The sequence below is a fragment of the Alosa sapidissima genome, chromosome 10 (assembly GCF_018492685.1).
Source record: "Alosa sapidissima isolate fAloSap1 chromosome 10, fAloSap1.pri, whole genome shotgun sequence".
Taxonomy (NCBI): domain Eukaryota; kingdom Metazoa; phylum Chordata; class Actinopteri; order Clupeiformes; family Clupeidae; genus Alosa; species Alosa sapidissima.
Window position 1 is genome coordinate 23,989,485 of NC_055966.1, and position 18,888 is coordinate 24,008,372.

An 18,888-nucleotide genomic window follows, 5' to 3' on the forward strand; every position below is an offset into this window, starting at 1 on the left:
CCTCTCTTGTTAAATGCATGGCCAAATAGCCCGTCCTGTGTGCAGTGAACTTTACAACTAGTGTCAACAACCAAGTCAGTTTCGTATGTTCCCATGCTTTAATACTATTTTTATGTACAGTTAAGCTTCAAATTATTCCTGCCAATTAGATTTTTTAATTTGACCAATATATCTCTTATGCCTTAAACATGACATATGCACAAAGACATACATTATGCTAGAAATAAATGTAAATAAATATTTGTTCAAATAAGAAATTGAATTAAGAAATTAAATTCAGCATATGTATAGGCAAAACCATATGAGCTTAACTGTGTGCTTCCTTAAGAGAAGCATACAGTAGGCCTATGTCTGCATTTTGTGTTGCAATATTCTATCGTAATTCTTAATAAATGCACACAATTCACAAGATAAAACATTTTTATTTAAACATTTCTAAGAGATCACAGACACATTTATATGTATATAAAACTGTTGCCTCATATGTTCAATGTAGTTTAAGAGGGGGACAAGACTGTAATGGCTCTCTCATGGACAGTATCATAAGGAGTGGACAAGGACTCTAACAAAGGCTTATAAACATTGTATTAAAAAAAAATATGTGTTTGTTTGAATACTAAATCAGGGTACTAGTACAGGGTTGAGAGAGCAGCATGGAAAATAAGTGACCTGATCCGATTCTTTAACCAACACAATGCAGACTATGGCACTCTTTTGGTCCCTGGAAGGACATTGCCACCTTGACTACCAATGTTTGGCATTTTTATGAGTGAAATAAGAAATAAGATGCAACAACATACAGAACTGAGCGCTGCCTACTGCAGACATAGACTGGCTTTCAAGTTGTGCAGGAATTAGAATGTTAAAGTGGTGGCAATTTCATTGACAAAATGCAAAACATTTGTTCATTTTTTCTTATACCATAAAAATATAAAAATGCACCATATCCTAAAAATGAAATATATTTCTATGAAAACTCATTTAATAGCCGTTATACATTTTTCCAGAGTGCTCTGTTCAATAAAATAACTGGTAGATTTTAAGATGCTAACATGTTTGTGGGCTGTATGTCTGTATGTGTGCACAAATATATGCACGTGTATATATCAGTGTAAAAATCTGTAATTAAAAATGCCTAGCGTGCTTTATATCAGTAAAACACCCATTTCTGGCATCTTCATTGTTCAAGTTGCCTCTCTGAATATTCACGTCAGTTCCATGTCTCTTTTACAAAACAAACTGATAGGGTCCTGCTGGTATTTATTCCTTTGTTCAGATTTTTTCAACATAGTTGCCAGGAAACATTCCCTCTTTTCCTCTCAAGCGTCCGTACCACCAGCCAGATGGATCTAAAGCAAACAGCAGAATATCGTATTCACTTAGTGTAGAATGCCATGCCAAAGACTCACACCTACAGTATACAGACAGGCTTCTTGCCAGCAAGCTTCTCACTTGTGTCGGGGGTTGTATCGCCAAATACAGTAATACAACTGGCCAAATAATACAACTGGCGATATAAATGTTACTCAGTTGTAGCCATACTGGATAAAAGCACTGGAAAAAGGTAAATGTGTAAATATAAAATTTCCTTCCTGAATAGATAATAACTACACACAACTCAGCATCACAGATGAAAGAGATTTATCTATATTCCTTGTACATGACTGGTTATTAGGGGTGTAAGAAAATATCAATAAAATAGAATATCACAATATTTTATTCGGCAATACTGTATCGATTTTCAAAAACATAATATTGATACTGTTCTTATTAATAGTTTACATGCAAGCACTTTATTTTGTTATTGACATAAGCAGAACTGTACTGTACAGTGTACTGAATTGTTTGTCTAAAGCAAACTTTTTTTTTACTTACATCTTAAGTTTTTCTAAAGTTAGACTTAGAAAATCGTAATATATATCGAATTTTGCACAGTATTGAAATATATTGCAATATATTGAATCTTAAAGGCACACTATGCAGGTTTTTTAGCTTAATTTACCTTCATTTACCAGCTTCAGAGTCATTGGAATGGTTATATGACTTTTTTCAGGTTGAATGGTGGCCGTCTCGCTTCCCCCTAGCGCCTGTGAGCGGAAAAACCACCCTTGCAACTGTGGGCCGGCGGGCCAACGGTCTCAGTGTCAGGAAGTATAACGAGTGTAACGAATTGCTCTACTGCATTCAAATACACATACACGCCAGGCACCGGCTAGAAAAAGGCAGCGATGGAGTTTCTCAGCCATTCGTCATGACAGAGCAAGCGAAAAATAAGCAAAAACCGAAAAAAACAGTAAGGAAATTGCCAATACTGCATAGTTTACCTTTAACCCATGGATCGTGATATGTATCGTATCGCCAGATTCTTGCAATTACACAGCCCTAGTTATCAGTGTGTATAAACTGTGTGCTCATACCTGCAGTAAGAATGTCGATAACATCGTCAGCGTTGAAGCTGAGCTCATCCGTGTCCAGGGCATTGTAGGCCCACAGAGCTTTGCACTGAGGCCCTCGCGGCTTGGGCTTGGGCGCGGGCTTGGGACGGCCTGACCCTGGCTCAGGCTTGTACTCCTTTGACCGTCTGCGATGGATTCTGAAGATGGAAAACAAGGGCGTCAGTGAATGTATGGGTGTAGGATGGATGGGTAGGGAGTGATGCCTGTGATGGTCTTCAAACGTCTAGCCGAGTTATATCATAATACATACATACAAACATACATACATACATACATACATACATCACATGAAAACAGCAGTCTCAAAGAAGGACAATTCATTCATTGTGACACAAAATTGCACCATAGCCTGTCACCACAGACAACTCACCCAGCCACCCCCTGGTCGGGTACATTCATGAAGCCCATGTCCGTGTTCCTAGGGCTGGGGTTGCGGGACTGCCGTTGCTGCCGCTGTTGCCCCTGGAGCCGGGGCAGGCTGGGCTGCTCCATGCTGGACTGTTGGCGGATCAGAGACGCCCTGGAGGGCTGGCGGCCCCTGCTTTGTCCCCCACGAGGATCATGACGCGGAGCGTCTGTGGACCCACATCAGAAACGCTTTTATAGCCACTTAAAATCAAACTTTAGCTCAACTACTCAGCCATTAGAGCACAAAATAACAGACATGGATTACTGCTTGAAGTTCCTACACACTTTGATCAACTTATAAATATAAAAATATATAAAAAGTAAAATATAAATTAAAATTATATTTCAGAAAGAATAAACACACTGGCTAGATACCCCCATTTCAGTAGAGACAGGTAAATATATTTCCCATTCCTGAATGGTAACTCACCACGGCCATGCCCTCTTGAGCTGGGCGCTTGGTTACCCATGTGTCTGCTCTTCCTGTTGTCTCGCCGAGTTGGCCCTACAAGGAACAACTAGGTTGCTCAGATACGATTTTAACAATAACTGCAGATGAATGAAACTTGAATCCATACTGGTAACAGGCTAACAAATGCGCACAAAGCATATCGATTTATTTGGCTATAATTTAAATGTTGTTAACTTTGTTCATTTAAATGCAATCATTAGAAAACAAAACTACAACAATCTTATGCATGGACTAGAATACTTGACATGGTCAGACTCACTGGAGTTCTTGGGAAGACCAGGTCCAATGCTGACGATCAGCTGCTTTCCGCTGGGTTTCAGAAGCACCTCGTCTCCCTGGCCCAGCTGGAACTGGATTTGCTTGGAGCCGGCCGATGAGAATGGACCCCAGCCTCCCTTCTTCACCTTGAACTCCAGCCTAGAAGCCAAGGAGCAAAATGTACGACAACATGAGCTGAAACATCATCATTATTTTTCAAGACATATTTACACTCCACTCACTGCAACTCACTTAGAAATGTAAATCAGGTTTATAGGCCAAGTATACTTGCGTATACAAGGAATTTGGTCTCTGCATTTCACAAATTGTATAACTTTATCAATACAACATAAAAGCTTAAAAGAACAAAAGACCCTGTGCACAACCTTTCTTGGTGCTGGTGATGCTGGTGCAGCAAGAGTATCAAGCGATCAAAAAATGTGAAAAATCACTGCACACTGCACGACATGTTTCACTGTTGCTTCGTCAGGTTGAACATGAAAGCTGTTTTACCTATCATAAATCAATCAATATTCTATACTCTCGGATCCTCAAGCGACATTTAAGGGAAATCATGATATATGAACTGAACTCGAAACATTGTGTTTTTAAAGGGACACCAGGCAAGCATTATGCTTTTTCTCTACGAAACCCCCCCTCGCTCGGTCTGAAGCTCTTTTCCTTATCTTTGCATCTTCCGTCGAGGGTTTTCGCTGCTTCTTCGCCGGCTCTGCCATTATACACACGTTTGCAACAATCTCTAGCGTTTCGTTAGCCTGCCTCTGTGCTGTGGATGCAGGATGTAAACTGATCCTTCTTCGGTCGGCGGGTACGATACACTGAACTTGCAAGCGGGATATTCTTCCTACAGGCAGTAGGGGCGGGCGAGAGAGTCTTCATTCACCCTGTAATGAGTCATTTAACCATATACCGACTTACGAAGATGAGTAACACGAAAACGTTGCCTGGTGTCCCTTTAAATATGTCATGAACATAGTAAAAAAAGTATGATGCCAGAATGCAAGATGGCAAAAATGAGTACGTACAGGTTGTTAAACTTGACTGGGAGCTTCCTCTGGGTCTTCTCCTCATAGCGTTTAAACAGCAGGCTGAGAAATTCGGTCTTGAAGACACACTGCAGTACGCTGTCATAGTGCTCCTCATGCACGATGAAGAAGTCATCCTGTAACGTACTAAGAGGACAATTCACACAGCGTGTAAGTAAGTATGCACATAACATCATCATGCTATAGCAATGCAGTGTAGTGTTACTGACCAGCTAGATACATGAAAAATGCTGGCGGCCTTACCTGAGAGAGACTGACTGGATCTTCTCCATCTCAATCTGTCTCTTCAATACCTCCTGAATCTGTCCCTTATTTGGGCCTTGTTTCACCTTCTCACGACCAATCAGGTAAAGGAATTTGGGGGTCAGAATGAGGTCACGCTTGACAGACTGTGAGTGGGGGGGACAAATCCACACCGATTACCATTACATCACCCATACAAGCCAGCAGTGTCCACAAAACACACTCATGGTAGTGATAAGAGTGGCGGAACGCATTGGTCCTCTGGTAGCAAGTGGCAGGTGACCTACCCTGAAGCGGCGGTCGTATTTCACCACGACATCAGCAAAGTCTATCCTCTCCCTGCGGCCCACAAACTGCCGGATCTCCGGGTGGTTGTCGGTGCCGATGTAGTCCCCGACAAAGTTGCGGTTCAGGCTGTTCTTTCTGCGTTCCTTCTTATTCAGCAGGATGTCGGATGCTGAAACACAAGACAGCGCTTGTCAAAACAAATCTATATCACTCATCCATATGGGTGTTCTCTACTAACATACACATGACAGGCAGTAACACAGAGAGAAATGAATGAACTGCATTCATTTGAGATAGTAACATATAGTAGCAGGGTGAAGGATTTTATTTACAGTGGAAAGCTTTCAAAAGGGAACCCATTCAAGTCAGGAGAGGGCTCTTTGCACAGATTCATTACATGATATAAGCTATAACATTTGGCTACAGATTGACTGAATACTCCATAGGTAATTTGAACCTTCTTACCTTCCTCTCGCATTTTGACGTATTTGCGGACAGCGATGTGTTTGCGCCAGGCTTTCTGTATGACTCGGGCATACCCGTTATACTTCCGCTCTCTCATCTCCTCCAGCAGGAACAGCTGCACACAAATCACACCAGTTAAATGGTTATCAGAGTTTCACTATACACCAGGCACCTCCATGATAAGGAGTGTCAAGAGGTCATCGCTAATCCTGATAAATTACATGGCATTACATGGTATTACTTAACTATAAGTTTAAATATGTTGTATGTAATGGCACACATTTCTAAGCCAAATAGAGATCTTTGGTAACATTACTCTCTGTGTCGTCATTCATGTGTTTAGCAGAGCTCAAATTTGGTGTGATTTGGAGTCTGTTCTTTTACGACTGGATGGTGACTGGCTACACATGCTGTTGGGCCTTTTCTAATTGTAGCGCTGTGTTCCCTAAAGTTGCTTCAAGCTCTGTATTGTGACCTTGAGGCGGGCACCACACTATGTAGCCTACTGATGCGATTTTCCCCCAAGCGTGATGTCTTTCATTAAGAATTGGCAGCAAATGGCTTGAAAACATTGATTAGATTTGTGTGCGACTGAAATAAAGTAGTGTTTCCCAGGGCAGCAGGGCACAATAGCAGAAAAAACACAGAAAGCATTCTTGGGTAATTCTTCATTGTCATTCATCGAAAATATCGAAATCAAAAATTTGTGAATCAGCAGAGACATTAGTCCACCCTCAACAATAAGCATTTAGGAATATAAGAATATATTTCAACACTTGTACTCAACATGTACCGGTATTTAAATTACTGCTTAACATAGATTAACTGAAGACTGAAGAGACAGATGCAGTACTGATGCATTTTATCCAGTGTTTTAGATTCACTAGGATCTAGAACTCCCAAGAGAACTATTCTCACGCACCGATTCTGGAGCTTTGATGAAGACCTTGGTCTTGCCCAGTTGGTACTGGTCCGAGTCCATGTTGACTGAGCTGAGCAGGTGCAGCACCCCTTTCCTCTCGTCTCCTTTCCACATGGGCCACGTCTCTTTGGTCAGAATGGCATACCTGCAAACAGGTCAACAGGTCAACAACAGACAATGGTCATGGAGGGAAAAAAACAGCCATGAAAATCTCCATTGAAATAAAAGCTTTTAGTATGGGGCTAGGCTTAATATGTGCATGGGAAACTGGCCATAAGAGTATAACAGGGTTGTAAATTCAAGATTTTTCAGGGGATGCTTCAATTCTTTCCACATATCCAACCAGACATCAATGAGGGCACACTACTCAAGGATGGGGGTTTATGCAACATGTTCCTTAACACTGGTGAATTAACTTTCAGAGGTGGAACACTGTAATTTAATGTCACGACAATTTGTTTTGTGGTCCTCATGAGACGTGGGCACTCTCTCTCGCTCATACCTGTGCAGAAACTTGCGGAAAGGCCGGCGGAAGGCAAAGCCGGCGCGGCGAACGCGGATGTTCTCGCGCAGACCCAGGTACTCCACCTGGTGCTTGGCGCGGCTATCCTCCCAGTCGTGCGGCTTCTTGGTCTCGTTGGGCTTGATGCAGCGGATGTAGTGGGGGGTGCACTTCATCAGCCTCTGCACCAGGTCATTGGCCTGTTTCTGCACCACACCATGATAAACAAAGATATGTCTTAAAATATATCTTAAAAACTTATCAAAGCATGTGAAACTATAAGGACAAAGGTGTTTTACAATGCAGCACTCAAGTACAGTAATCCATGGATAATGGTGTGCAAGAGCCCATATGACGAAAAAATAGGTGAGGTAGAGAATGTAATCCTTCCCCATGATGGTTATGTGCATAACTTAATGAGTGTGCTTTGAATACAAATTATTATTTAGGCTCTGTGTGCACTATTTTATTCTTTTCAACAAATTATTTTTTAATCCTTATATTTAATATTTCTGCTATTTATTCTAATTATAGTTGAATCCATCTTGCCTGGCTGTTGGAACAAGTACATTTCGTGTGGGATCAAATAAAGTCTTATCTTTAAGATTATCTAAGTAATCAGTTGTTATAAAATACCTTGATTTTGATGCTTGCAGTGGTAGGTCGCCCCCTCTTCTCCGCATCTAGGTTTTCCGGGAATAGGGCTTTGATGAAATCGCTGTTCAGACACACACACACACACACACACACACACACACACAGGAAATAAAGTTCTGTGTTAAAGCATTTAAATAGATGTTTATGTATCTGTTGAATAACATTTACATAGCTGAGATTGTCATGGCTGTTGTGAATCACTTCCATTTTATTTGCTCATTCAAAGGACCTGAAAACTGACTTCTTTCAATCAATGTTGAATTATGAATGAACTTAGCTAAATAAATCGAGTGCAGATCATTTGCTCATGATGTCCTCCATATATCTCAATGCTGTGGCATACCACACAACAGTAAATAACTCCCTATTAGTTAAGTACGTTCAACATAACAATCTGTACTAAAGAATGCTTTTAGTTAATTGGGTTCTTCCAGCAGGGAGGGTCTGAGTTTGTCCATCAATTCCACAAAGATCTACTCACAATTCACTGCCCTGCATTAGCTCGATGATGTCATTGAAGAGCACATCCCTATTCCTCTCACAGAAGCCACTGACATCGTATGACACCTACAAGAGACACAGACACCATGTACTTACAGCGGGCCGCCAGGAGGAGGCGCCACAGCAAAGAGGCAATAAAAACAAACTGGCCTGCTAAGAGTAGTATATGGGAATATATTACTTTCAGGCACTCAAATACATGTATATTGACATTAAAGCCATTTCTGTTTAGATGTGCTTAGACAATAAGACTACTGCAATAAAACCTTTGTTCGAAATGTAAATGTAAATAAGATACAAGAGATAAGTCCTTCTAGTGGCCCTAAACAAACTGAGACGTAAGGCATTTGGTTTCAGCATGGTTATGTCTTGCCTTGCCAGCGTAGTGGTGCACAATGAAGCCCTTGTTCCAGCTGTTGAAGTGCTCATGATTGCCAATCTGACTCTGGAGCTTCTGGAGAAGGGTCTGATCTGCCCCCTCACCCTTGGCATGCATGGTGGCACACACGTCGTCTAGGATACTCATAATACCCAGGGGATTCTGGGAGAAAAAAAATATCAATATGTGCTTTGATATGTTTTGCTGATGACTGGTTTATGTTTACAAGTTTACGGCTACATTTATTCACTTACCAATTTGGACTCAATTAAGTCACACACAATTTTGTTGTTGAAATACTCTATAGCAGTCCATCGTATGCCCTCATGGACATACTCTTCCTAGGAAGTGAAATAGAGAGATTGAAATACCTTGCAGTAATGCTACACAGAAGATCAAAGAGATTCTTCAGTAGCTCAGAAGGGAAAGAGAAAGAAAGATTTTTTTTACCTGCTCAGCTTTCAGTGTGAGCTCAATGAAAATCTGCTGTAGTTTTTCATTCACAAAGTTGATACAGAACTGCTCAAAGCCATTTTTCTGATGAATGAAGAAAAACATTTTTAAAGAATGAATTCAAACTCTCATTTGTCATGATGATTTTTACTGATTTGAACTACAAGCAAAAAAATGCCTGTGAATACCCACCTGAAAAATCTCGAAACCGTAAATGTCCAGCACCCCGATGTTGAACTCCTCGTTGTCTTTCTGCATGGCTTTGTTGATTACCTGACATGAGATTAGTAGAGCAGGATTCATAAAGAAAAAGAAATAAACACAAGTTCACTCACTCACTCACACACACTTTCTCTCTCTCTCACTCACACACACACACACACACTCGCACTTAAGTTGCCTTTTTTAAGACTACAAAATACAAGTAAAGAACCATTTTAAAACCCAGTATATCTCATAGATAGGGTTCTATAAGCCCATCTTTCTTACAGAAATATATCGTTTCACATACAAATGCTAATACTGTCTTGTAGTTATAGGGGACAAAATGAAAGACTAATTGAGCTAGGTGTGCCAGTGACTGGGGCATCAGACTCACGTCCACCAAGAAGTCGAACAGGCGGGAATAGAGCGCTTTGGATAGGGCATCTCTGGTGAAGGAGGCTTGCTCTGTGTTAAGGGTGACAGAGATGCTCTCTGTCTTCCCACCCCATTTACTGTCCATTATACGGCTGGTCAGCTTACTCTTCAGGCCATCTTGGGAGATGCCCAACAAGAAGGCCGGGAAAGCCAAGACTGCAGGCGAGAGAAAAGTGTGAAATCAAGCTTCTACTTGACAGGCTAGATATAGAGTGCACAGTGTGTGAGTGTGTGTGAGAGTGTGTGTGTGTGTGTGTGTGTGTGTGTGTGAGTATGTGAGTGTGCGTGTGTGTACTACTCACAGTCTTCACTGTCCACCACGGCATAGTTGCCCTCCTCTCTGAAAGCTATGTTCCCAAGATGAAGGATCCCTGCAACAATTTGCAGCACAGTGTCCCGCTCATCTTGAGACAAGCCCACCACTGTCATGGCCTCCTAAAGCACAACAAAGCCATACATCATTAAACTCTACTCAAAACATACAGCAATCACAAGTCCTACACCATTAAACTCTACTCAAAACATACAACAATCACTAACTGTACAGACGTAACTGCCGTACAGTTCCCCCATCAGTCAGAACTACAAACAAAATCAGATACTATGATTTCATCCATTTGTTCGTACTTGACAAATCTCTATAGAGTGTTGCTGTTCACTGGGTGCTTGACTAGTGTCACGATCACTGAGGAATCATCCTATGTTGTTTTTATGTCTTTTAATTATTACTTTTTAAACACTTTTAAACTATTGCCCTTGTATGCTTTTATGTACTATTGTATATACTATGTACTTGTGTTTTATGTTTTCTTTTTTATTCTTCACTTTTTAAACTATTCTTTGACTATTGCCCTTCTATGTTTTATTAGCTATTCTTGCATGCTTTTGTTTATGTAAAGCACATTGAATGATCTCTGTATCTAAAATGCGCTATATAAATAAACTTGACTTGACTTGTTCATTCCTTCCTTCCCTCATTTAATGGCAATCTGTAAAAGCTATACAGCCATGCCAAAAAATACTACTTGCAGTGAAAATCATTACACATTAGACATAACCCACCATGGTGTCTGCAAATTCCTTCTTGTCATTGACGTCCTCCACAGTGTAGGTGCCCGACTGGTTGAGATAGTAATAGTAGTCTGGTGTTGTGACGCCAAGATTCTCCCTCTGCTCTTTGGTAGCCCCGTTTAAGAGCTACAGATCAATCAGAAATGATAAGACAGTCAGAAATTATAGGAGAGCAAAGGAAAATATATGGGTAGCTTTTGCTTTAATGCACTCAAATACATTTATATTGACATTAAAGCAATTAGCTGATGTGTTTAGACGAGGAGACCACTGCAAGGAAAGCTTTTAGGAGACACGCAGACATATGATGGATCGTATTTGTGATTGCTATGTAACAAGATGTTCCACCTGGTAGTAGATGTGGAAGTTCCTCTCCCCGTGATTCTGGGAGACCACTCTCGATTTTTCCAAAAGGAAGTTTGATATCTTTCCTCCATCAGGTTCCCCGCCTCGACTGAACTGGATCTCGAAATATTTACCCTGCGGGCAGCCAGATAATAAAAGTGATTCAAGAGGTAAAGTCATGCCACATCATCGGGTATAACAAAGAATGACCCCAATACTGACTACACAAGAAAAAGGAAAAAAAAACAAGCTAATTTTCAGTCCTCAGTGGTGCACACCTACTGTATGACAGGTCCTGACCTGTACACCACAGTCAATTTTTACCCAAAACATGTGACCTCGGGCTGAGCAGATAGCGATCGAGCCTCTCTTGCCTCAAACGTTGCAATGGATAGATTGCGGAGGCCACGCCAACTCATTTGAAATGCTACACACACACACACACCCCTGAGTTAGCAGGAGAGTTGAGAAATCTACGAGTCATCACCAGCTCAACACTCAGGCTTTAATGGGCAGTGCTCCATAGGTGCACTTCATTAATGCACTCAGTGTAAGCTGTGAGAATCTCATACCACTTATTCAGCACCACACTGTTGGGAGCTCCAAAGACCTGTCAAAGTCCACTGTTTACAAGCACACTACTAACACTATGACCACTTAACTACTTCATCAGGCTGCAGCCACTAAATAGCTAATGAATTAGATTTCCAGTTTTCACAGACTTTTTTCTGTCCTTGCAAAGCTATCTAGATGAAGATTGTGAATTAATACACAAATAAATACCCAGAAATAGCAATAGTTGTGTTGCTACTAACTGCAAAGTGGGCTAATTGTGTAATGTTTCTTTTATTTGACAGAAATTATTTTCTGGCAGATGCACAAGGGGGCTTTCAATGTGGACTCACAAAGCGGCTGGAGTTGTTGTTGCGCACAGTCTTGGCATTTCCGAAGGCCTCCAGGAGAGGGTTGGACTGCAGGATGATGTCTTTCACGTGCTGCGTACAGCAGAAAGAGACAGGAATAGGAGGGAAAATCAACAGTGGGGAGAGTCAGTGAAGGATGCACTAACACTAACACACACACACACACACACACCTCTCTCTCATCATCACATTTCACCTGTACATCAAATGAACTACAAGAAAGAATTCAAAGTGATTATGAAGCAGACAGAGGTCACCTACCTGAACTTTAGGCCCACCTCCGGACACTTTGGAGATGTAGCTCATGATGTACTTGGCTGCCACGGTCTTGCCGGCACCACTTTCTCCACTACAGTGAATGGAGAAAGATATTAGTGAAGCAACACAAAGCAGCAATTTGAAGGCATTTCTTCTGATTACTCTTTTTAAAGTTAGGTTTGTTGAGAGTATTCAGACAATCTATTCATCAGCTTTATCAAAAAGTTATTTTCATTACACAAGAGCCTTCTATGATATAAAATAGTTCATTCACATTGCTTCTATTTTATATTAACATCTTGTCAGACACATGGCACAAGATAAAACACATAAATATGTGTCGACCCATGCATTTAGGTGTATTTGAATAAATACTTAGCGTAAACTAATTTAGTTTTGTTTAACATAATCCCAAGTAACAACTTTTTTACATGAATACCATTTAAAGAACAGCTACAAATATAGTTATTACCACAAAATGACACAATCAGTTTGACACAAAGAGTTCCCTTTAGCAACGTCCTGAAATCAACACAAGCTAGCCAAAACCTCTCTGGCATATAGCAACTACAATAATTTGGTCGATGACATTGTAATGCCACTTCAGAGTGAATCTTTGACTATATGGACCAATTTGAATAATACATGACATGCTCAATTGCAATACCCAAGTGTCACATCAATTCCCAAATGGTTTGCTCAATCAATTCCCAGTGACTGCTATTACCTGTGTATACAGTGTATGATAATAACATGAAATATCCAACAGGTGACCAGGGTGAAAAATGACACATTATGTTTGCAGGGAAAACATGGAGAATATGCAAGCATTTGTTATACTCCAGGTCATCCATGAAATCAGAGGGAATCGTGATTCGAGACAAAACAGCTCTCCTGAAAACCCACGATCACAGCCATGACTAATCTGACGAGCGTATGATGACCGCATGACTGTCTGCTCTTACCTGATGATCACACACTGGTTCTCCATGTCAATCATCATGTTGCGGTACATGTTGTCTGCCAATGCGTAGATATGTGGCGGATTCTCATACTGGGCCTGTAGTGGACAATATATCAGTGGTGTTCCAGTTACCAATTGCATTGTGCGGTGATTTCATAATTCTTACCAATGCTCTTTAAAAAATGCATCATTCTGTAATGTCTATATGATATGATGAATTAACCACTTTCCAACTATAATGCTCTTAATAGTTCTGCCCAAAGATTTCAGCTGTGCCCAAAGATTTCACCACTATGAACGTAGCTGCAGGACTAGTTAAGTGCCATGGCATCAGACTTCCCCAAATTCACTGCTTGAAGCACACGCAGCCACCCCCCCCCCCCCCCCCCCAGACAAAGAGGAAGAGCTTAAGAGCTATCTATGCCGTTTTCCCTCAGTCCGATTTAGCATCCACCAACACAAGCACAGACATGTAGCAATAGCAGCTTCTTCTGCAAAAAGCCGTCACCAGGGGAGGGGTGTGGCAATTACTCATCAACTTGCTCGTACAGTCAGCTTCTTCTCTTTTTCTCTCTCCCTCTCTCTCTCTCACTCACTGCAGGCTGTTTCACCTTGAGAAGAAATGCTGCAGGAGCTAGGTTGACTTACTGCAGCCTGGTATAATTCCACTTCCCGGTCAGTGAAGTATGGCAGCTGTTTGAAAGGATTGACTGAAATCAACACCGGGCCGATATAAGTCTTAGAGGACGTGGGTTAAGGTGAAAACACATCAAACTGATCAAAATGATAGATTGATTATTTTTTTTTAACATTTTTGTAACATTTTGATACATCATCCAAGTTAAGCATTAGTCTAATCACAACCTTACACTGTGCATTTGCAGGTTGAGAGGTTGGGCCAATCAGAAACTGACCTGAGGTATATCTATGGCTGTTGCAACGAAAACAAACACACAGTATAATTATGTTTCATCCTTTGATTGCATACAACATTCTTGCAAAAGTATTTCAAAACCAAATAGAGCTTAAAATGTCTACATGAGTAATTCTGAGTGCACTGCTGTGCAGCTTAAGGATACAAAGATGTAGTCGTCCATATATCTCTTCTTGAGGTTTTCTGTGATGGAGTCTTCATTGATCTTGGACAGCAGGACCATATCGTCCACGCCACTCACCTTCACATTCTGGGTCTGCCAGTGGTAACGCTCCTTACTCCCCTAACACACACAGAGAGATCGACACCTCAGTGGAGATTAACACGCCGTTTAACACAACACATTTCATCTGTACTCTGTGCAGTTTTGGAACAGGTCTCTTAATATCCATCTGTTTCCTTCATAAGGGTTTAAGTGGGCTTGAGCAGCCTGTTTTCATCTTTTTCATCTTTTCATCTCAATGAATGGGCCACATGCGCTGATATAACAGAATATCTACATTTATTGTACAGTAAGTTGCAGTGCCTAAAAGCATCTGCCAAATAACAAGTTAATCCAGTTATAACTCCACAATAGTCACACTTGGGTAGGCTCTTCAGGAAGGAAAAAAAAAAACATTTGCCTACATGACACCGATAGCAGACTTAATGAGGAATTTTGGACTGGATAAAAACTGTCTTTATAATTGGACGGATTTGCCCATTCAGAACACAGGAAAATAGCACTTTTCTTGTTCAAAGCAAAAAGAAATAAAAGTTGTACAGCGAATAAACTAAGCCTATTTATTAGTCTCTATGCTTGTCATCACTCACTAAAAAAAGGTTACAGAAACAAATTCATTCCAGTTTCCAGATTTTATTCTGGTCATTGGAGCATTACATAAGACACTCTAACTCTTACTAGGACCCCATACAATTATATTCTACAATTATCTAGGCCTAGGTGTAGGGTTGAGTATTGCTCAAATTATATTAATTCTGATTCTGATTAACGATTCTGGACCAACCCCAGTTCCAGTTCTTTCCATTCAGTCGTGGACCTGCTTCTTTCTTATAGATTCTACTCAATTTTAGAATGTCAGTTCTCAACCAGGTATACTTAAAGGATGTAGAGTATTGTATTGGTGTTGGTTTGGTTGAAATGAAAATGCTAGAAGAGCAGCTATGCTTCAGGACTGTCTGTCTGGTAGGGATTTAGATGTATTATGGTGACCCTAGGCACTTTAACTACAGATTACTCATTAACTCAACAAATATCTACCCACACAGTGGGAGTGATCCGGATTATTGTTGGATGTTAAACTGCTGCACAGTTCCTGACCTAGAGTGTGAAACACAGGTATAGCATGCTTTCACTCGGTCATGTCTGCAGACTAATGGGCTTACTCTACAGTACACCAACACAGTTTAATGCATTTCTACAATGTGATCCTTAAACAAAGAGCACTCTGTATTGCACTTTAACACCTTAACACATTACTGGGCATGGGATAGCTTAATAGAGCAAACTTAGAATCAAGAGCTTCTGGTGTCAACTATGAGAATACCATCCCTGCCAAGGGGTTGCAATCAAATTATATATGGCCGATGTTTGTTGCCCCACAGAAGCAACATAAATAAAAAGGTGAAGTGAAGAAACACAATGTGTGTAGTGTGTTCACCCTGGCATACTGTAAACAATGTGTTCATGTCAATAACATTTGAGCCTATCACTGTTGATGTATTCATGCTCAGTGGCACAGGAGACCGGATTCCCAGAGAAGAGATCATTTTCCAAAAAAACTGTGCTCAGTGGTGATGTCAGAGCCAGTGACACATATCCTGGATACTGCTAGTGTTCCTCATGACTGCACAGGGATTCTTTTTTAAATGATCATCCAGGCATTTCTGAAAAGTCAACTATGACAGCTAGAGCTGATTAAGCACTATGCTCAGGATTACTAACAGGCATACAGACACATTACTAGTGACTATCGCCACTCTCTTGTGAACTCTGATTTGAAATTGAATAACAGTGGAATTGTGAACATGACAGATGAGTAAGCACTATACATTAAATGATTGGAGTAGGCCTACATTAACACTTTTTATATCAAAACCGTTGATGTTTCTGTCATAACTGCAGGCTCTGCTTTGCAACAACTGAGCCACATAGAGAACTGAATTCAGTGGCATAATGAGGAATGTGTTAACATGTCAGATGGTGTTGATGTCGCAACAGCTGGGTAGTCTACTGTGGAGGGGCAAGCTGGACTTTCACAACAGAAGAGGAACACTTGTCACTGTCATGAGTATGGCCATGGAAATAGTGTGTAAAACAAGGCTAAGGACCTGACACCATCAGATGTTTCAGATTCTTTAAGGAAATATATACTGCACAGCATAAAACTTGGACTGTCAGCTTGGCTACTATCAAACGAATTTAAAGTAGGCTAGGCCTACATTGACCTTACGAAGGCTGTCTGTATAGGACATACAGTTGTGTGCAGAATAATAGCAGTGTGTTTTAAGAAATTGAATAAAGCTCAAAATCCTTAGAATAGCTGTTAATTCCAGAATATAAATGCATTGGGAACACTGCACATTCAATTTCAAATAAAAACATGACCAAAATTGATCAAGCTTGTGTTATACCTTTACAGAAAGTGAAGAAAAACCATAGCCGTCAGGCTAGAAAAACCATGATTTACTGACTTCAGTGTACTGTGGCTTGAATCCAGTGCATGTGGATCGTTGGACAAACTGTCTGCGGCCCCCATGCACTGAATTCAAGCCACAGTGCACTGTGAAGACAGTAAAGCATGGTGGTGCACAATTCATGTTATGGGGATGTTTCTCATACTGTGGTGTTGGACCTATTTATCGCACACCAGAGATCATGGATCAGTTTCAATACATCAACATATTTGAAGGGTCATGCTGTCTTATGCTGAAGAGGACATGCCTTTGAAATGGGTGTTTCAACAAGACAATGACCCAAAACACACCAGTAAGCGAGCAAAGTCTTGGTTCCAGACTAACAAGATTGACGCTATGGAGTGGCCAGCCCGATCCCCAGACCTCAATCCTATAGAAAACTTGTGAGGTGACATCAAAAATGCTGTTTCTGAGGCAAAACCCAGAAATGCAGAGGAATGTAGTTCAATCGTCCTGGGCTGGAATACTTGTTCACAGGTGCCAGTAGCTGGTCGACTCCATGCAACACAGATGTGAAGCAATTCTCAGAAATAATGGTAATGCAACTAGATATTAGTGCAGTGATTCAAAGTAAAGAATCAAAATCTGCTATTTTTTAAATAGCCTAATTCCCTTTTCTTAACTTTCTGTAGGCCTAAAGGTATAACACAAACTTGATCAATTTTGGTCATGTTTTGATTTGAAATTGAATGTGCAGTGTTCCCAATGCATTGATATTATGGACAGCTATTCTAAGGATATTAACAGCTATTCTAAGAATTTTGAGCTTTATTCATTTTTTTAAAACACACTGCTATTATTTTGCACACAACTGTATCTATCTCCTTCTCATTTTAGGCTACGTTCTTTGCATTCCCCCTCATGTTGATTGTGAGTGGCCCTGCCCAGACACGTTGGCCCTCGTTCAAATTATTTCTATGTAATAGTTCTGCCTGGTAGCCATGAGGTGTAATAACAGTAGCCTATAGGCTGTCCGAACAACATGTGGCAACGCAAATTAACTTGTTAAATCACAATGGCAGCGATAAAACTAATTTTCACTTTCAAAATGCCACAAGCAACTAAGCCTACAAATAGACTAAGCATCGTCAATATAAAATGATCAACATTCTGCGCGTGACATTTGCATCTGCCATCTATGACCGCAAAGGAAATATCAGAATTCCGTAATACAGGCACGCAGTCAGTCTCTGATTTGCGCGATTCTTATCTTACGTCGCCTACTTAAATGATTATTCAAAACAATATGATTTCAAACCACCAATTGTCTCTCCACAAATACGATTGAAGGAATTTGGTGAGGATTTTCCCGTGCGTTCTGAAAGATTGCTCAGTCATCAGTCGAAACTTAATCTTAAGTGTTTTGGGACTTACCATAGTTGTTCAGCGATTGTTAATACTTCCTGTTACTTCAAAATGGTAAAGAAAGAAGACACACTCCAATTAATATCCACGGAGTGGAGAATCGTATTAAACTCAGGTTAGGCTACTCTGGTTTAACTGGTAAATTCAAAAGGTCCATTTCAAAACATGTTGCTTTTCCACAACAAAGTATTTTCATTCTCTGACCACTCCTTGGAATTGTCTGGCCAGGAACACTGGTGCAAAGGGAGAGGCCAGGTTGTATGAAGTTGGAGGTGAAGAAATTCATGAACAGCGGCAAGTGTGGACAGGTAGGGAAAAACTCCGATGCGCGTCAGGCATTGTGGGAAATAAGTAGGCAAAGGCAGGATATCACAGCTCTGGGATATCATATCAGTCACAACAGTGCCATCTGACGACGGAGAAGTAGAATCGCCGTATGGGGGAAAAAATACATGTAGCCTATTGTTCCACTGAAAATCCTCTGCACTGCTTGTAAATTAAATTGCGATGTTTGAACAGGTGTAGCCTAATACCGGTAACTACCTTTCCTAATGTTTAGAACGCGTTAAGTCCCACGTTAACCATTCCTTAATTAGCCTACACTTTACATGGCATTTCTAG

The 18,888-nt window shown here is 40.7% G+C and overlaps 1 protein-coding gene across 1 annotated transcript; it reads right to left on the reverse strand.

The window, feature by feature from the left end:
- Positions 1-402: 402 nt before the first annotated feature.
- Positions 403-18,573, reverse strand: myo1eb (myosin IEb). The gene is made up of 27 exons (XM_042107703.1): positions 18,277-18,573; positions 14,351-14,488; positions 13,920-14,009; positions 13,273-13,367; positions 12,311-12,398; positions 12,032-12,121; positions 11,130-11,261; positions 10,773-10,907; positions 10,013-10,145; positions 9,670-9,866; positions 9,264-9,344; positions 9,069-9,155; positions 8,873-8,959; positions 8,613-8,780; positions 8,220-8,305; positions 7,718-7,799; positions 7,082-7,287; positions 6,580-6,724; positions 5,658-5,772; positions 5,192-5,361; positions 4,905-5,050; positions 4,641-4,787; positions 3,596-3,753; positions 3,295-3,369; positions 2,827-3,031; positions 2,418-2,593; positions 403-1,349 (listed from the first exon to the last, which is right to left on the reverse strand). The coding sequence occupies exons 1-27, from the start codon at positions 18,277-18,279 to the stop codon at positions 1,273-1,275; spliced, it is 3,312 nt and encodes a 1,103-aa protein (XP_041963637.1). The 5' UTR covers positions 18,280-18,573; the 3' UTR covers positions 403-1,272.
- Positions 18,574-18,888: the final 315 nt, after the last annotated feature.